Source organism: Pteronotus mesoamericanus, unplaced genomic scaffold, assembly GCF_021234165.1.
Source record: "Pteronotus mesoamericanus isolate MK-2021 breed Mesoamerican mustached bat unplaced genomic scaffold, CSHL_Meso_final contig_78, whole genome shotgun sequence".
Classification (NCBI taxonomy): domain Eukaryota; kingdom Metazoa; phylum Chordata; class Mammalia; order Chiroptera; family Mormoopidae; genus Pteronotus; species Pteronotus mesoamericanus.
The window spans coordinates 30558108-30577902 of NW_026555258.1; the positions used below are offsets into that span (position 1 = coordinate 30558108).

Consider the following 19795-nt stretch of genomic DNA (forward strand, 5'->3'; position numbering starts at 1 on the left):
GATGCTGGAGGATTGAGCAAAAAAAAAAAAAGGACCAAAGAGAGAGAGCTCGTGGATCGTGGACAGGGACAACAGCGCGGTGACTGCCAAGAGGAGGGTGGCTGCGGGGAGATAGGGGAGAGTATGGGGGGGGAATAAAGAGCAAGAGGAGGAGACTTGACTTGGGGTGGTGAACACACAGTACAGGGTACCCATGATGTGTGGCAGAACTGTGCAGCTGAAACCTGTATAATTTTGTTAACCAGTGTTACCCTGATAAATTCAAGAAAAAAGGAAAAATAAAATAAAATTAGGTGGCATATAAAAAAAAAAATACAAGGAAGTAAAGTTTTTTCTCCATTTGTTCTTTGGCAATCCCGTTAGAAAATTCCAGGAGGCATGAAGATGACATCATGTTTTACAGCTGAGAAATCTCAACAATTCTGTGAAACGGAACCCCTGCCTGCACCATGTTTCTGATAGAAGCTGCTTTGTATTTGTGTTTAAAGCTGTGTTTTCTGTCACATTTAAATGAAGGTTTAATATTCTTAAATATCTACCACAAGTAGATTACAATGCATGAAGATCACAGGAAATGAACTTCACTTCTCAGCATTACAAACATTTGAAATACGAAATGTTCAGGGATATTATAAGTAAGAAAGGTACAAAAGTTTGCTTAAAAAAATAACAAAAAGTTTAAAAATTGATTTTTTCCCCCAAAGACCAAATAATTGTGGTCTAACAATCAGAGTAAAGGCTTCCCTGGCTCATTCCTTTGATAAGAATGAGTTCATGCAAAAATGTATATCCAAGTGTGTGTGCAAGAGACATGCACATGCATCACACACACAAGCACATACACCCACAAAGACAGACACACAGCTGCGTTTTTGTTGTTCTAGGCACTTCATATCCATGTTCTTAAGTCTGCCACCTGCCCGTTGGCATTTGGCAAGTTACTTCTTTGGAGGCAGGACATTTTCTTCAAAGAAGCCCTGGTTGACGACATTCCCTGCTGGGAAGTATCTAGCCACCACAAAGGAGGAGCCATCGCTTGCAGATGCCTTCCCCACTCCCATCTTCTTTGTATTCTTCCAGACCATGGCTGTGAAGTGTCCTGTTGGGGCACAGGCAGGGGGAGGGGCCACAAGTTAGTTAGCAAAGCCTGTAGAAGGATGTTTCAAGACATTCGTGAGCCCCTGCGCCATCTTGCCAGGCTCAGGGATGCTTGATCAGCACAGACACCGCGCAGAGGAAGGAGACACAAAACGCCCCAACTGCCTGACTTTCTGTAGATCCGGCCCTCTCGGTCACCACACCGATTCTACTCACTCACCACTTTTCAATGCCCAAAGGTTTCATGGTCTCCCAGAGATCATGAGAAAGCCCAGTGACCCCTACAATTAGGATGCCGCCCTTCCTCCCACCTGCCTCCAACCCTCGCCCAAACTGTACTCTTCAAAGTCACAACAATCTCCAAGTTCCCCCTCAATGGTCACTTTTTGTCTTCATCTTACTCAGCATCTCAGGAATATTTAGTAGGGCTGACTCCTCTCCTTTCCAAAGCGCTCCCCTCTTTCGGTTTCAGCGCTGCCACCTCTCGGCATTCCTCCCGTCTCACTGCCTGCCTCCCTGCGCTTCATCTCCGTGAATGCGGCAGGACCTGCATTTCCCCAGGTGCAGTTCTGGGCGCTGTCTTCTTGCTGCACTCCTTAAACAATTTCATCTTTGCCTGGCTCCTACATTTACTTCTCCAGCCCAAACCTCTCCTCTGTGTTCCAAACACAACTACGTACTTGACGCTTCCACTTGGATGACTGACAGCCATCTCAAATTTAACCTCGCTCCTGCTTTTGGTCCACCTGACGTTGCCCCTCTCCCTACCCTCCCATTTCCTTTAATGGCACCTCTATGCACACAGTCCTAGGGACAGGTCTGCATTCCGCCCTCTACCTCATTTCTCACAACAACCGGGTTGGGTCCCCGGTTGAGGGTGTGTGAGAGGCATCATTCAATCCTGACGAATCTAACTCTAAAATACCTCTCAAATCCATCCACTCCCAGAACTTGGGTCCCAATCACACATTTTTCTCACTTGGGCCATTGCAATGGCCCCCTGGCTAATTCCTCCAGCTTCTACCTTTGTCTCCTCGATTCACTTTCTGCTTAAGGAGCCAGAATAATCATTTTGAGACTAAGTCATATCTGTTTATTTCCCTGCTTTAAAATCCTTTAATTGCTTCCAATTGCACCTAGAATGAAAGCAAATGCTTTGGCCCGGGGGCCTCTTTTCCATTCCTTGAACACCCCAGGTTGTTTCCCGCCATGGAGCCCTTGCACACGCTGGAGTGGGATACTCTTCTGATGACTAACATCTTGTCCCCTAGGCCTCAGCCATAACGGCACTTGTTTAAAGAAGCCTTTCACAATCACTTTGACTTCCTGAATGCCTCCCACCCAAGAGGGTCTTACCACACCTGTTTTTTCCCCCTTCATCACATTCTTATTTGCTTATTGTTTGGCTCCTTCACGAGGCTATGAGCCCACATGGGTGGACACCAAATTGTTTGGCTCCTTCACGAGGCTATGAGCCCACATGGGTGGACACCAAAGTACACACATGCAAAGTATAAAATAAACTTCCATTGAATGAATGAATAGAATGAATGAGTGAATGGATAAAAAGCACATGAAAGAACCCTCTTGGACTCAGGGTTTACTCCCACTGGAAATGCAGACCTTTTATGTTTTGAGCTCTTTGAGGCCTTGACGAGGAAGAGCCTCCTTTAATTCCCTCTGTTCTGAGCCAAACAGCCCAGTTCTCTCTCTCTCTCTCTCTCTTTTATTTTTAAAGATTTTATTTATTTTTAGGCAGAGGGAAGGGAGAGAAAGGGAGGGAGAGAAACATTAGTGTGTGGCTGCCTCTTGCATGCTCCCTACTGGGGACCTGGGCCACCACCCAGGCATGTGCCCTGACTGGGAATTGAAATGGCGACCCTTTGGTTTGCAGGCCGGTGCTCAATCCACTGAGCCACAACAGCCAGGGCTTTTCTCTCTCTCTTTAAAAGATTTTATTTATTTATATTTAGAGGGAGGGAAAGGGAGGGAGAGAGAGAAATATCAATGAGCAAAAGAAACAGAAACTTCAATCGGCTGCCTCTCACAAGCCCCCAACTGGGGACCAGCCATTAACCCAGGCACGTACCTGGATCGGGAATTGAAACGGTGACCCCTTTGTTTGTGGGACGATGCCCAATCCACCGAGCCACATCAGTCAGGGTAGCCCGGTACTTTCTCAAGCTATTGCCTGACCCGCCAGATACTCTGTGGCTTGCTGAAGCTTCTCAGTATCAGTCTTGCCATTCAAGCCATCTGCCCCTTAATCATTGGTCCTTTCAAGCAGCTAACATGGCTTAATTTCCTACTCCCCTCCTGCTTTGGGGTCAAGGAATTGTTGTAAGGTCTTCTTTGCTCTATGACCATAAATTCTTCTCATCTCTTGGGAGTAAAAGTCAGGAGCTCATCTCTTTCACTTTTATTGTTGAGGTGACAGGTCAATGGGATATTTACTCCCATGTCACTGGGCAGCATCTGTCTGCTAAAATAACCTTGAAGAAATGATGTTTCCACCTAGAGGGTAGGCACCGCATGTGCCTTATCTACCACCATATCCCCAGTATTTGGTATTGGACTTGGAACATAGTAGATGCTCAATAAATATTGGATGAAGAAGAAAGAGACAGAGAGAAGGAAGAGGGAGGAAAATCATGATCAGAGTAGCTAAGTTTCCTACAGGTTGGTTAAGAAAGACAGTAACCACTTTATACCCATTAGGGTGGATATTATTTTTTGTAAACAAAAAAAGAAATTTTGGTGAGGTTGTGGAGAAATTGGAAAACTTGTGTATTGCTGATGGGAATGTACAATAGTGTAGTTGCTGTGGAAGACAGTACGGCAGTTCCTCAAAAAGTTAAACATGGCCCTGGCTGGGTAGCTCAGTTGGTTAGAGTATTGTCCTGATATGCCAAGGTGCTGAGTTTGATCCCCAGACAGGGTACATAAGAGAGTGAACCAATGAACACATAAATAAGTGGGACAACAAATCAATTTTTTTCCTCTCTCTCTCCCTCTTTTCTTCTCCCTCTAAATCAATAAGCAAAAAAAGTTAAACATGAAATTATCATATGATCCAGCATTCTACTTCTAAGTATATACCAAAAAGAATTAAAAGCAGGGACTTAGATATTTGTACACCACTGTACACAGCAGCATAATTCACAATAGCCAAAAGGGGAAAAAACCTAAATGTCCATCAGTGGATCAACAGATAAACAACATGTTGTATATACATATAATGGAACATTATTCAACCTTAAAAAGGAAGGAAATTTGAACATATGCTACAACATGGATGAACTTGAGGACATTATTGTAAGTGAAATAAACCAGACACAGAAGGACAAATATTGCATGATTCCACTTGTATAAGGTTCCTAGAATAGTCAAATTAGAGACAGAAAGTAGAATAGCAGTTCCTAGGGATTGGAGTAGGGGGTGAGGAGGGGCAGGAGTTATTGTTTAGTGGGTTCCGAATTTCAAGATGAGATAATGACAAAGTTTTGGAAATGAACAGTAGTGATGATTGTACAACATGTGAATGTACTTAGTCCCATTGAACTATACACTTAAAAATGTGTAAGTGCATACATTTAAATGATAAATTTTAAGTTTATTTTACAAGAAAATTTAAAAAAGAAAGAAAAGAAAAATGAAAGAAAGAAAGAGAAAGAAATTCTGGTATCTACACTTTTCCAATACTTCAGGAAGAAACAATGTTGATATCTCTCATGTTTATCAGATACAGTAAGGACTGAGTAAGTGTTCATTGATTAAAGTGCTTTTTCCCCCCTACAGTTGAACCCCAATTTTAAATAATTCTTTTTCTAAAAGATTTTCTTTGTTTTTTAGAGAGAGGGGAAGGGAGGGAGAAAGAAAGGGAGAAAAATATCGATGTGAGAGAGAAACATTGATTGGTCGGTAGCCTCTCATACTTGCCCCAGCCGGTGACCAAACCTGCACCTTAAGCATGTGCCCCGACTGGGAATCAAATCCACAATCTTTTGGGTTGCAGGACGACACCCAACTAACTGAGCCACACTGGTCAGAACATTTTTATAATTCTTAAATTTAGCTATAGTGTCCTTATTTGTCTACATCCAAAAAAAGATTTTTCTTCCTGAAAATAATCAAATATAGACACTAATCAGTGGAGTTGATATGATACAATCAAAGCAAGATTTAAAAGAAAACAAACCTTAAGTACGATTATGCACCTTTTCCACTTATCCTTAAACTTGTGTTAAACTTTGCCCGAAAAACTCTGATTTTTCACCTCATAATAAAAGAGAAACACTTCTTGTTAATTCACCCTGGTCCTTGTAGTTTTGAGTCATGGCGCCAGGCTTTTGGCAGCGTGGCCAGGTGTCACTGCTTCTATACACTGTCTGTTCATTAAGGCTCAAGAGCTTTATCATACAAACCTTTTCTCTCAAAAGACCACATGCTTTGGCCATTGACCCCCGCGGTGTCTCTGTCACCCACAAAAGGAGTGCTATTTATACACTGGTTGCCAAGAATATGATCGCAGACACAACATGAACGGCAGCAGGAATGCCTGTGGAAGCCTTTTCCAAACAGAGACACTAAGTAATCTTCCTTCTGGCTGGGGAGTTAATTCAGTATGGTATTTACAGATGAATTAAAGAACACGACTTCCTTAGCAACCATCAGATAGATACACACTGGTTTCTAACTCTAAACTACCAACAGCTTCCTTTTTCTTTTTCTTTTTTTCCTAAGTGGGTCACATCCTCTTTCCTGCTATGGGCCCAAACTTCCTAAAATATATATTTGAAAAACACATCAAATAAGTCACAGTACATCTGTGCAAGGGAATAATGTGCACCAGTAAAAAACAATGAGAAAGCTCCTGTTGCATTGATATGGAACAATCTCTGCCAATCTGCTGTGTGAAGATGGCCAGTGCAGAACAGATCATGTATCTGAAAACAGAGTATTAAAGACGGGAAAAAAATCATATTTACATAATTGCCGGTATAAGCTCAGAATGACCCTAGAATGATACATAAGAAACTGGTGTCATTGGTTGGGAGGGAAAGTGCCGAAGGCCAGGGGTGGATGGAAGACTTTTCACTTTACACAGCTTACAAATTTCATGTCATGTAAAAGTACTACTGATTCAGAATGAATAAACAAGCAAACTTACTCATTAAAATAGAATATAACAAAGGAATTGCAAGAAACCATTTTGCTCCGCTCAGCTCATAGTGCAGAACTGTGTTCTTCATCACAAGACACTGACAAGGGTGGGGAAGAGTGGGGAGAAACTACACGGTATCTCAAAGGCTCCATCGCCTACTACGTGAAGCCAGGCCAGGGATCCCAGAACAACGGTGCAACTCCCGGAGAGGCTGAGGCGGGGAGATGGGCCTGCAGACCTCTAAGGGTCTTGCAAGCCTCGATTATGACTCCCCCCAAACCTGTGCTCCTGTCTTAGGATGAGGCTCTGTCTGTGCCCAGGCATTGCCCACCGGCACCTGGGACGGCATCAGTGCTAGCTGCGCTGCGGTTCTCCTCTTCCGAGGTGGGAGGCGTGGGGCAATGGGTGAGACAGGCGGTCAGTGACCATTGAAAGCTGAGTCCTATTCCTGGCTCTGACACTTCTAAGATCCCTGTGCAGGATCAGAGGCCACGATAAGAGCATCGGATTGAGGACAGAGGGTATAAAGAAATCTCTTTCCCTTCCTGGGGCTCAGTGTCCTCTGCAAAACTAGTGGGTTGAAGCCCTACCTCCAAATGGTATTGCAAGGCTCGTGTGGCCGTGGATGGGGAGGCGCTTTATAACTGTCAAGTGGCCTGCACACAGGAGCAAAGCTAAGAGCGGACTCTGACACATGTCCAATTGCCCGTGAATCTTGCTCATGGGAAAAGCAGATCCCGACACTGTAAAATCAAATATCTTCTAGACACAAGTCTTTATGAAAAGGTCACCAAGTTCTACCTACACATCCTTAAACAATGGAAGGAGGTTGTTGCTATTCCCTCCCTCACCGATGGAATGTAATAGTCACAGAACCACCAATTCTGCGTCAGAGCCCTGGCAGCAGCCTCCTTCCTCATCCCAGGCCTACCTCTGCCCCTTAGTCCTGCCCACACAGTTGCAAGAACCCCCTGCCCAAGAGAGTAAGCAGAAAACCACAGGAAACAGTGACTCGTTCTGAGAGCATGTCACTTCCTGTTTCTGAAGAACCCTCCGGAGGTTGGGAGGCCACACCTCTGTAAGTGGCTCCACCCACAGGTGGGGTCGGGTAGAGGGATAGTGGTGGGTAGAGAATCTCTTTTTCAGTTTTTCTGGTGCCTTCGGATCAGAGAAACTGACAGCCCCTTCCACCCCACCCTGGGCCACCCCAGGTGGATCTGAGTTGGTTCTAAGGAAAGACAGGCATCTGGTGAGGCTGGTGAGGGACAAGAGGGAGCCCAGAGCTCACAGCAGTTGCCTGGGACTTTAGGAGGTTAAATGTTTACTGCTCACCATGCAAGCCCATGAGAGAGGCTGGATAGTCCCACAGGCAGCTCCTCCCTGAATCTAAACTCCACCTCTCAGAATGTCCTGTAGTGACCACCACCTTGTCCCTCCCCCTCTGAGACAGGGAAGGACAGAGCATCAACCCAAGTTCACCCAAATAATAGCGCCAGGGCTGAGACTAGCTCCAGGTTTTCTGCATTGCAAGCGCACCCAGACCACTGACCCCGGCGTAAAGGTGAAGGAAGAATGCCTGGGAGACCGTGAGGCATGGGGCGCATGGCAGGAAGGAAGTTGGGGTGTGAAGGGAGGCGGGAACTAAAATCAAGCGAAGAGCGAGCTTGGCCCTTTTCCTGAAGGCCCCAGGAAGCCGTTGGCAGTTTCATCAGGACAGTAACATGGGCAGAGAGGGTATTAGAACACTGTGGGTGCTGGGGAGCAGGCTGGGCTGCAGGGGAGTAAGCCTAGAAGACCAGTTAAAAGTGCCAAGGCACCACTTCTGGAAAGAAGCACTGAGCAGCTTTTAAAATCCACAGCCTCCTTCCCTGACTGGTATGGCTTAGAAGATTGAGTGCCGGCCTGCAAACTGAGGGGTTGCTGGTTCGATTCCCAGTCAGGGCACATGCCTGGGTTGCGGGTCAGGTCCCCAGTTGGGGGCGTGCAAGAAGCAGCCAATTGATGTGTCTATTGCACATCAATGTTTCTCTTTCTCCCTCCCTTCCCCTCTCTGAAAATAAATAAAGAAGTACATTTAAAACAAAATAAAAATCTACAGCCTCCTGAAGACACACTCCAGTCACCTGAAGAACTTGGAGCTGGTGGGTTGGGAGCTCTTAGATGGAGGCGGGGGTGTGTGTGCGTGTGTGTGTTGGGGAAAGAGAGTTTTACCCTTTGGCCAAAGTCAAACCAGAGAAAAAAGGCAAAGGTAAAACAGGAGGGAAACGATTGATTTTCAGAGGGTTAGTTTCTCTCTGAAATCAGACACCCAGCTGGGACAACGCCCAGCGCCAGGCCAGCGGTGTGACCCTGTTGCTCACCAGTCCCAGAGTTGAAGCCAGGCTGCTGGAAGTTGTAGTTCTTAATTTCACTGTACCATCTATCAGCCACCTCCTTTCCTGTGTGGGAAAGACACTGTTTAAAACTCAGCAGCAAAATCAATGCACTCCCTATTCCTTCCCTCTTCTCCTAAGAACCCCAAACCACCCATCCCACAGTCAGACATCTGATAAAGCCCCAGGGAGCTGAAACAGGGACATCTGCCCGTGAGCACTCCCAGGCGGAAGAGTTGTCCTTCTTGGGGATTAGGAAGAGCCCCGGGCTGGGGTCACCTGCATCTGTGTCCTTACCCTGCCACTACCTGGCTGTGTAACCTCAGGCAAGGCCTTCCCTTTTCTGAGCCTCCCTGTACAAGAGGGTTAAATGCAATGTACTCCAAGGGCTTCTAATGATGCTCCAAGTTTTCCAGAGGCTCTGCCTTCATTGCACCCCAAGTCTAGCTCCTGAAACATCCACAGGAGGAAAGGCAATTGGCCTGGGGGGGCCAGGGTCTCCATCGCAGGCAGGGGTCCTCACTTGGAGCACCCACTAGCCCAGCCAGTGTTGAGAGGAGAAAACCCCACAGCCTTTCCCTGGGAGCTGATGATCTCAGGGCCAGAGCTAGGAGGAGCCTCAGAGCTCAGAGCAGTAAGTCTTGAACTTCAATATGTGTATGAATCACCTGAAGTTCTTGGTAAAGTGCAGGTCCTGATTTCAGTAGGTCTAGGATAGAGCCTCTGAGTCTGAATTCCTAATAGGGTCCCTGCTGCTGCTGGTTTGTGGACCATACTTGGAGTAGCAAGGCCTTAGAGAGCAGGGGCTACACACAGGCCTTTCCTGGGGAGCTTTTAAAAACTGCTGATGCCTGGGGCCTGCCAAAGACTGATGGTATAGGTATCTCTTGAGTAGAGACGGAGGAACTGGTATTTTTAAAAGATCCTAATGGGTAGCCAGGTAAAGAATCATTGCCTTAGAGACCATGTACCCAACTCCCTCTCGGCAGAGATGGAAAAACTGGGGTCAGAGAGGGTAAGGACTTGCTCAAGGGTCCCCAGGAATGGAACCGTGTCTCCTACTGGCTCTTTCCCACCTCTGTCCCTCCTCCCCTGGGCCCACCAGGCCCAAAATGAGTCCCGGAGAGATGGCTGCAGACTGTGGACTCCTGCCTTCCTCAGGAGCATGCGCACACCCCTCGTGGAGGGCCGCGGCGCTGGGGAGCCCGGGAGGACACTCGGGCCTCCCCCCACCTCCCCCTTCTCCGCTGGGAACTCCTAGGAATGTGAGGGCTGGGAGGGAAGAGCCGTTCTCCAGCTGGGGTTTGCAGTACACTTCACAGAGGGAGGCAGGGCTCTCCAATACTTTTCCTCAAAAGCTACGACAGGGCTGTCAGAGCCAGGAAGCTCAAGAATGTCTGGTCATTGCGGTAGGAATGCCATTCCGGGCTGAGATCTCAGATGAGGAATTGCCTTTCCCATTATTATGATTTTTTTCCCCCCAACATGGCAGAAGCTCTACTGTACTTTTCTGCTGAATAAAGTTTATATACTAGCACTGTAAAAAAAAATTTAGGAAAATGTTAACAAAAGTAAAATTCTTCTGTAGCTGGGGATGCATCAGTGCCCGCAGAGTCAGGCTGAGGCTCTGAACAGAGATGGTTTATGTCCCCCACCCTACTCCTCAGCTGGGAGCTCTTCCAAAAGCGGGGGGTGGTGTGTCGGAGCAGTCTGAGTCATCTCTGCGTCCCTGGCACCAGCGCAGCCCTGGCCCGGAGCTGACCATCAGAGACCCGGTGGTGAGCCGTAGTCAGCCTGTGCGAGCAGGCCGAGCTCGGGGGTTCCCTTCCCTTTTTGGGCCCGTAGCTGCCGCAGGGCTACACCACCGGGGGTGCCTGGGCCCAGCTCGGGCAGACGGCAGGGGAGCCGAGAAAGCGACCCACCTGTCTGATCGTAGGATGCCCAGGCCAGGTTCTCTCCACACTGGCCGCGACTGGACTCCGGGCTGTGCTTGAGGATCCTCGTGCTGGCCAGGGCCTCTGAATACCTGCCACAGACAACGGTTCTTCCTTAGAGCAGGCGCGGCCCAGGGACGCCTCCAAGTCTGAGCCCTGAACTGGCGTGGCCATGCTTCCTTCCCTGGGCTCGTAGAGGAAATCAGGGGTGGCACGCCTGCATCTCTTTGGAGCCCCCCAAACACCCCATTTTACAGAGGAGCAAACTGAGGCTCAGAGGGAAAAAGGGACCTGCCTAGGGAAGAGGCAGAGTGGTTATTCAAGCCCGGCTGTATCTGCCCCCTAAATTCATGTCCCTCCAGCCACCCCAGGGCCCCTCTGACTGCAGCAGTGGCAGAACCGTGAAGGGCCCGTCACCCTGGGATGTGGGGGGACTCACTGCTGAGCCTCCCGGTTGAGCTTCTTGCAGAGCTTCAGCGGGGGGACGCCATGCTGCTTCCGGTACTCGTTGTGGGCTATCAGGACCTCGTTATTAAACTGTTTGGAAGCTGCAATGATTTCAAAATGGAGAATGTCTCAGTGCGGAGGAAAGACCCACCAAAAGTGCGACGGCCGGCTCCAGAGCAACACTCGGCTCGGCCCTCAGGCCACGCGGCGAGGCTACCCTTCAGCACCCCAGCCAAACGGACAACCGCGATGCCCTGCTCCACACCTCTGCCCATCCCGTCCGTCCGTATCCCTGATGTCGCCCTCCACATCTCTGCACACCTGCACCCCGTGGATTATGCAGGGCCATGTGGGCCCTGTTGGGGATTTGGGTCTTTATCCAAAGCAATGAGAAGCAACTGACTGGAAGCAGGCCAGTGAGCTGGTGAGAACGGTGCTTCTGAAAAAGTTCCTGCTGGCTGCTGGGTGGAGGAGGGGCCAGAGGTGCAGAGCAGAGGTGAGCAATGGGACTCCTGAAAGAAAATGTCTGAAGGAGACTGGATATCTCAGACTGGACCTATGGCGTGTGGCGGGGCGTGGAAAGGACCAGGGGTGGGCGCTCAGAGAGAACAAGCCTGGCTGCGGTGGAGGGGCGCCCACCCTGGGCTGGTACAATCAAGAAGACCGAGGGACAAACGAAGAAAAGAGGGCCAGGGAAGGACAGCACTGGGAAAGTGGAACGAGAGGAGAGTGTGGGATACGAAGGGGTGGGGCCCAGAGCTGCAGTGAGGGATGAGGCAGAGCCTGTGCCCAACGGGGTCATGACCTTAGAAAGGGCAAGATCAAGGGGGCTGGGGTTAGGAAGAGAATAAGTGGGTGAAGCCAAGGTCAGGCAAGGTCAACAGTGGCCAGAAGCCACATCAATCTGGATCCATCCAACACCACCCATCTCTCCACCTTTCATTCATCCATCCATTGATTCATCACCTGTCCAGCAGCACCACCCACCCACTCCCAATCCACCCGCCCCTTTGTCTCTTCTCTGAGCACCTCTGTGCCAGGTCCGTATTGCGCACTAGATGCCCAGAGACAAATCTGCCACATCCTGTCCTCAAATCTCTCACGCACAGAAGGGAGACAGCCTGCAAACAGACGCCAGCAAACAGTGTGAGAGGGCCACGGTGCAGAAAAGAGCACAGGTGCAAGAGGAACCTGAACAGCAGCCTAGCATGGTCTGGGGGATCAGGAGAGGCGACCCCAGATTTGAGGCTCCAACGATGTCTGGACAGCAGCTAGCCAGGCTCAGATAGTGAAGACACTGAGTGACAGCCTTAGGAATCTGGGAGTTTACCCCTCTGCGGAAACGGGGGTGAGTTGGGTGAGTTGGGAGTGAGGGCTGAGTCAGGACAGTTAAACTGAGCCAGTCCATCTGGCAGGAGCCTTCCCCCGGGGCCTGGCTGTGGGCAGGGAGGCAAAAGAAGCACCATTCGCTCTTCCCACTGCCCCAGGTCACGCTCACCCACTGACCCTCTCCCCTGCTGTCTTTTCACCCAGAGGCTGAGCAGAGGAGCCAGCAGGAAACCCTCTTCCCTCCCTCAGCCAGGTTGCCCATGTCTCTTAGGCCTTCAAGTCAAATCTCACTGGGTCTCGGAGGGGTCATAAGGGGAAAAAGACCAGAACTTGCCCTCGGGAGCTTTGGGCTAGACGCAGGCCCAGTGGCGATGAAAGTAACAAACTGCAGGTCACGGTGCTTGAACTGCCCAAGGGGTTTTTGATAAATTAAAGTGAGTAGTACCGACCTTGAGGACTGTGGGACCCAGCAGGACAGTCCAGTGAGGAGCAGTCACAGTAACATGGGATGGGACAGGGATGTGGGGAACGGAAGTTGGCGCCTACAGCCAGGACAGGGGAAGTTTGGATTGATAGGCAGAAATGGGGAGGCCCATTCCAATGTCCCTTCCCGCTCCCACGTCCCAGGCAGGCAAGGCAGGACACCGCTAGAGGTGCCTGGGGCTGAGTGGCATGGGCAGTGGCGACCACGAAGTATTGGGGAGGGCTACCTGGAGGAGGTGGTGTGGAGGCAAAGGGCACAGAAAGGGCCAGGGTGGATGGGGCCTGGTGTATCCCAGGGCTGCGGGGAGGAGGCGGAGAGGAAGGCAACTGGTGGCTAGCTCCCAAAGCCTGCTTAAAGGCGGCTCCGAGTGCTGGGGCCGGGTCACACCGAGGTCCTGGTGCCGTAGGCCCTGCAGTCTCCTTGGCAGAGAGGGACATATAAGGCTGCTAAAAACTAGGTCACTGCACTCCCAGAATATGAGAAGTGAAGAGAAACAAAAGTGAAAGTTCCTGTGCTCAACCTAAGCTCAGTGCCCCATAGCCCAAGCCAGTCACTGTCCCCAGAAGGGCCAGCTCCCTGGGCCAGGGTTCCCAGGAAGGGCTCAAGAAGACTTTTTGGTAATCCGGAAGGGAGCCCTCTCTCTCCACCCCTGCTGGGTGGCTCCACCCACCACAAGACTGACTGGCCCCAGGAGTCCCCTCCCACCCCGGCAGCCAGTCAGTCCAGGTGGCTCCTCACAGCAGGGCCTCTGTCTCAGGGAGGCAAGATATCACTAGTGACCACACCCAGCCAGAGGCACACCCCACTTCTGTAGAACAGTCCAAGAAGAAAAGATAAATGTAGAAGGAAAAAAGTCAAAGAAAACCTACCCATCCCTGCATTAGGCGGGGTGGGGGCGGCGGGGGGGGGATCCGTCACAGCCACCCCACAACAGGGATTGAGGGAAGGGTTGTGTCCTCCTAGGAGGGTGCACCGAGGCTCAGGGTGCTGGTCTGGAATGAGGGCGGGCCTTCCTTCCGCTCGTCTGCCAGCCATTGCTGGGCACTGGGCCTCACTTACTTCTCACCACCGTTTGTGGGAGCTTCCACTGTTGCACCCATTTTATAAATGAGAAAACTGAGGATCAGGAAGGAAGGTAACCTGCCCACGTTCCCACAACTGGTCTAAGGGTAGGTAGGCTCATGTGGAAGGAAACGCTGTCCTGCATTAACCCCACTCCGTCCCCAAGGGCTACCAGTCCGGGGGAGTCACAGAGAAGAGACACAGGGGTTGGCCAGACCTAGGAGGTGGGGCACTGAGGTTGGCGGCTGCCTTTAAACCTCTGAGGAGAGAGAAGAAGAGGGAGGGGAGAAAAGAACTTAGGTTTCAGACCTGCCTGAGGGGCCCCAGAGTAAAATTAGGGGCGCAGGAGTAGAGGCTCCAGGGAGCAGGTTTGGGGCTTGAGGCCAGAGCTGCTGAAAGGTGGAAGGAGCTGGCCGGGCATGGCTCCCGGTGGCGGAGGCGCTGAGGGAAGGTGGCAGGGCTAAGCTGTCTCTGCCAGCAGAGGGCACAGGCACCTTAGGTGGGGCTGAACAGGGGCCCCTGCAGGTCCTCTGGGGCCTGGGCCTCTGAATGCCAAATTAAGCCTCCAAGGAGGCCTGTGCCCCTCCTCCCGCCTGGCTGTTGGCTGGAAAAGGCTCCTCCTCAGCATCTGTCCTCTCCAGAGGCCTCCCAGAGCCCAGCCTGACTCACTTCTCCCCACACTCCCCACCAACGAGGCCCCGGACTGTCAGAAACCAGGACAGCCCCCTTCTGCCCCTTGGCAAGAAGCTGGTGTTAAAAAAAGAAACAAAAGGCCAAAATGGAGTCACTTTTGCTAAGCCACCTCACCAAACAAAAACCGAATAACTTACCCAATTGCAATTTCAGCCTCTCCTAGGAGTGGAATTTTAAACCAATCAGTCTGGAATTTCCTGATCACTAGTGAGGCAAACTACCTGATAAGACCTGCTGCTCCCCACTGAAGGCAGGTGACCCTGTCTAAAACAATCCACTCTTTTAACTCCTTAATCTCACCCTCTTTCTGCCTATGAAAACCTTCCATTTTGTACAACTCATCGGAGTGCCCTTCTAGTTGCTAGAAGCAATAAATCCCATGAACTGCTGACTAAAGCCAATGGCATATTCAAATTTACTCAGTTGAATGTTGTTCTTTAACACTGCGAAGTGACCAGGTTCCACCTTTGGGGTAAAACTGGTTTATCAGGAAGAATAAAAAGTTGAGGGGTGAAGAGGGTGGGGATAGAAGAGAAGCTTCTATTCTCCCAACCCGGGTTCCAGGAAATTCAAGAGGCAAACACTAGGTCCTCCTCTGACTAGCTGTACTTCTGGACAAGCTGCTTAATCACTCTATGCCTCATTTCCCCTGCACAGAAAAATGGGGGTAACAGCATCTACCTCACAGGGTTGTTGTGAGAATTAAATGAATTAACCTACGTCATTGCTTTGGAACAGTTCTGGAACAGTGAACAGTTATCCAATGTCAATTATAATGATCTCATTACAAGTGAGCCAAGACCCTTTAAGTCTCTGGCTTTTGGAGACTCTGCTTCTTCAGATCCCATCCCTGACTTTTCACGGGAGCAAGGCTGCTGGTATTTAAGTGGATCTTTTGACAACCTCTTTCAGAGCCTCCGAGCTCAGATGCGTGCTGAGTGAATGAGTGAGTGAGTCAGCAGATGAATGAGGTCCTCACCAGTGCTGGGAAGGCTCTAGGACCAGAGTCTTCTCATTGCAGATGAGGAAGCTGCGGTCTCTGAGAGGACGGACATTTGAATTGCACGATTTCACAAGGTGAGTCCACATTCGAGCTAAATCTAAGAAGAGCCCTCCTCTGCCCCAAATCTCGCATACTTCCCACTTGCATATATTTTTCCTCTCCTCAAGCAAAAATGATGGTCAATGAAGAGTTGCCCAGTTGCTTACAGGGACAGGGTGTCCCGGAGCACCAGATCCAGGCTGACCCTTTGAGACAAGTAACAGTCACTGAGGGCCTGAAGGAGCCAGGGCAGTCAGCGTCCACTCTCCAGCCCTGCCTGCAGCCACCCAGTCCTGCCTTGAGCACTGGGCAAGTCCCCACCCCTCTGGACTCCTGTTCCCCATCTGTGTGAGAAGGAGCAATGACTTCGGTAGGTTTCAAAAGATTTTTAAAGCCAGGAAACCCTTTCTTTGAACTTTTTTTTTTCCCAAATAAAATCATCAGATGAAAATGGAACTGTTGGAATGGATGTGGCCCCCACAGCCTCGCCCTGCAGAGCTGGCAGGGCCCTCCCTCCTCAGTATAAAATTCCTGGGCTAGTTGGTCCCTAAATGGCTTTTCTGCTCTGATGGCACATGTGGGTGGAGGGGACTTTAAGATCCTTAGATAATTAGCGGGTGTGTGGAAGTCCCTACTGAACCCATTCCAGCCTGAGAAGCAGGCAGGGAGCAGGCGCAAGTGGTCAGTGTGGTAGTGGGGAAAGCCCACAGCTGGGAAGTCAGAGAGCTGGGTTCAAATCCCAGTTTGTCCACTTACTGGTCAAGGTATGAGCTTGGGCATGGTACCTAACCTTTATAAATCTGTACAATTGATAATAAGTAGCTCCAAGCCGGCACTAAGAGCTTAATAATTGGTAATCACTATTATTAGGGACTAGAGGTTTCCACTGAGCCCAAGGTCATTGCCTTTCTCTGCCCCCGGTCACAGCTGCTGCAAACTGAAGCCCAGCAGGGAGACCAGGGCTGGGAGATGGGTCTGGAAGTCTCTGACCACTGGGCTGAGCATCTCCTGGAATTAAAGCTGTGTTTGTTGCATGAACAAACACAGGGGAATGCCCAAGCAGCTCTGGGCTATATCTGAGGTTTAAGATTAAAAAGAGACCGTCTCCTATGCAGTCATGAGAAGAGGCAAGACTGGCTCCTTTCAACAACGGTCTTGAAGGAACCACATAAAGCCCCTGTGTGGCGACACATCTGTGAGTGCTACCCACCCTGCAATGCAGACCTCAGGCTGGCGGCCTGGGGCTTCAGGGTTGGGCCTGTGCTGAAAGCGCACGGGTCCTGCAGTCCCCAGAAAAGTCACTTTCTCTTGGAGACCTTCACAGGAGCCAGACACTGTCGTGGGGGCTAACAGTCTTTGGGAGAGACAATAAAATGCATGCAGCAATGAGGAAGAGAGGTCTGGGCCAGCATTTTGGAAGGTCCCTGATTGTGTGTATATATGTGTGTGGGGCATGGCACACTGTCAGAGGGGAGGGAGACAGTGCCTTCTGCCACTGTCCCCCCTCCTGAAACCTGCTCCATTCTGCATCTTCAGTCCTAGGTGTCACTACCGTCTTGCACCAAGACGTACCTCTGACACCTTCCTGTCATTCACAAGTTAGTCACCGAAGTCTGCTTGACAGCACCATCTCCAAAATCCATCCTCTGCTTTCCAGTGCCTTAGATGCCTGCCATCTCCTGCCTGAATAGCGCCAGCAATCTCTTCCTGACCCCCCACCCCTCCCCTCTCCCCACCTGATCCACCCTGACACAGCTCTGGTCCTGCCACTTTCAGATTAATAACTTTCAGTGGCACCCCAGGTCTCTGGGATAAAGTCCAAATTCTCAAGACTCTCTGGGCTTTGACCACCTCCTCCAAGAGCCTTCAGTAGGCCCCTTGGCAAAGGAGATCTCTCCTTCCCCTGAGCTCCCCTTGCTCTTCACTTGCACCTGCATTGTGCCTTGAGTCACTTCCCACCTCTTACTGAAGCCACGTGAGGCTTCTCAGCACCGGGATCAGCGTTAGGGTTCAGTTCACAATCCAAGCGCACACTCCCGAGGACAAGGATCACGCCCTCCTCAGCACGGGGCCCTCGGCTTGGTTTGTAGCTGATCGGTGGTGGAATGGATGGAAGAAAGGGAGGGAGAGAAGGAAGTAGGGAGGCTGAGAGGGATAGATGGATAGACAAATAGAAGAATAGGCAGATGACAATTAGCAACTCGGGAAAACTGTTTCTTAGGGGAGAAGCTAGGAGCAACTGATTACAATGTGGCATTAGAGAGTCTGTGGATTTTTAAGCTACAGAGAAAGGAGTTGGTTTCTCAAAATGCTCTCACTGCAGCCATGCTCTTCCCCCATCACCACCCACCATCCTGAATTTTAGTTTCATGGCAACTCCTTATATCACTTTTCCACACTGTGAAGGACCCTGGGGGTCATATGGGCCACTCTCATTGGACAGATGGGGAAAGGACCTTGCTCACGGTCACATAGCAAGTGATTAGCACTGCCAGGCCTGAAAAGCCAGACCTGTCACTACAGGTAAGGCAGGTTAAGACCAATTCCAGGGAAAGTCTCTTATGCCCAGTGCTGGTACCTCATGAGTCTGGATCTTGAGGAGAGATTCAAGACCCAGCTTCACTCTCCTAAAGCTGACAACTTCAGCTTCCCATGAAGCAGGACTTCTGAACTCTGTTCAACAGCTGTTCATTAAGAGCCTCCTGCGAGGCAAGAACTATGCTGAGATAGACGGCCGTCCCCCACACCCCCACCCCCACCCGGCCCGCGTCCCCAACCCACCCCGGGCTCCAGGAGGACCTATCTGTGGGAAACAGATCTATGGCTGGGCAGTGTCCCAAGCTGACTGCTGGGAGGGCTACAACCAAGAGACCTGCAATCCTTCTAGGGGGTTAGGGAAGTCAGGGGTGGTCTCTCAGCCCAGAAGCTGAGTCTACAAGGATGGGGAGGATTTTCAACCTCAGAGAATTGGGAGAGACAGAGTGGCAGTGGTAGGTGCTGGGAAAGGGAACCCAGGGGAAGGGGGACCAGTGTGCCAGCCTCAGGATGGCTGAGTGGAGGCAAGGAGTGATGACCAGCTCCCAGAGGAGCCCAAGTCTGGGCTGAAGAATGTGTACTCTCTGACCTGCAGATAATGGAATGGAAGGTGTTGGAGAGTGATAGGATAAGATATACCTTTTACAAAGTTCACCCGGGACAGCTACACCGGTGAGGACGGGCCGCCAACAGGTGGGAGAAAAAGGGGAAGCAGAGTCTGTACCCTAGTGGAGCCTGATAGCCTGGCAGACAGCCTGGCAAAGAGGGGGCGCTCAAGGGAGGGGGGACAAAGCCAGAAGGATGCTCGACCTGTCCTTAAGAGGATTGGTTGGAGCGCGTTGCTTTGCAGCGAAAGCTGCTGTCACAATTTGGTGGTTTTTTCCAACTTCTAACTATTCTCTTGAAACAAAGCAAAAGCCACGCCTTGGCCAGACGCTGAGCGCTAATCCCATCAGCGCCTGGACGCCCTCCCAGACGCAATTTCTGGCTCGCAGACAGGGGACCCTCCCTCGGTCTCGCTTTCCCTCCCTCTCTCCCCGGGGCCCCACGGCCACCCCGGCTTCCTGGCTACCCCGGAAACTGTCCGCCCTGCCCCTCCGGCGCTTCGTCCCGCGCGCCGCACCATCCCGCGCCTGGGATCCTCCCGCAGCCGGAGCTGCGTCCCTGCGCGGAGGCGGCCGCCCAGCTGCAGGGAAATCCAGCCCGCCGAGGGGGAGGGTGACGGCGGGCATCCGGAGTCCCTATCTCCTGAGCCATCCCCGCACCGTGGCCCAGCGGGCGCAGCGGGCTCACCTGACTTGCCCATGGCCGGCTCGTTTGCTCCTGGGCTCCCGCTGCCTCTGCGCTCCCTGGCCAGCCGCGTACCGCTAGGAGAGCCTAAGGGGCGGCCAGGCGGCCGCAGCCCCTCCCCCGGCGCGGCCCGGCCCCCGCCTTATAAGGCAGCAGCAGCTGCTGGCCGAGGCGCCTGGGGCCACCCCACCCGCTGCCCCGAGGAGGCGCTGCAAGCCCCTTGCTCCGCGGAACCCGGCTCCAGGGAACTTGCCAAGCGCAGGGACCCTAGCGACTGCCCAGCGCGCTCCAGGAGCGGACCTGGAGCCCGGGGCCTCCTGGGTCTCAGTTCCCAGCTGTGCCTTC

At 51.2% G+C, this 19795-nt stretch overlaps 1 protein-coding gene across 2 annotated transcripts; it reads right to left on the minus strand.

Annotated features, from left to right (window-relative positions):
* Nucleotides 1-493: 493 nt before the first annotated feature.
* Nucleotides 494-19506, minus strand: GLIPR2 (GLI pathogenesis related 2). Of its 2 annotated transcripts, XM_054584983.1 has the most exons (5): nt 19454-19506; nt 11008-11116; nt 10557-10660; nt 8623-8700; nt 494-1099 (listed from the first exon to the last, which is right to left on the minus strand). In XM_054584983.1, the coding sequence occupies exons 1-5, from the start codon at nt 19464-19466 to the stop codon at nt 939-941; spliced, it is 465 nt and encodes a 154-aa protein (XP_054440958.1). In that variant the 5' UTR covers nt 19467-19506; the 3' UTR covers nt 494-938. The 2 variants fall into 2 exon arrangements, with proteins under 2 accessions (XP_054440958.1, XP_054440959.1); XM_054584984.1 differs by lacking the exons at nt 8623-8700; nt 10557-10660 and having other exon boundaries at nt 883-1099.
* Between the last annotated feature and the right edge of the window lie 289 nt (nt 19507-19795).

Bases quoted from the DNA above. Each gene is read 5' to 3' on its own strand.
- GLIPR2 (XM_054584983.1), bottom strand. The intron at 8,701-10,556 runs GTGGGTCGCTTT...TTTCCCACACAG, and splicing joins GGCATCCTACGATCAGACAG to GAAAGGAGGTGGCTGATAGA. The intron at 1,100-8,622 runs GTGAGCAACAGG...GTGCCCCAACAG, and splicing joins TGGCTTCAACTCTGGGACTG to GACACTTCACAGCCATGGTC.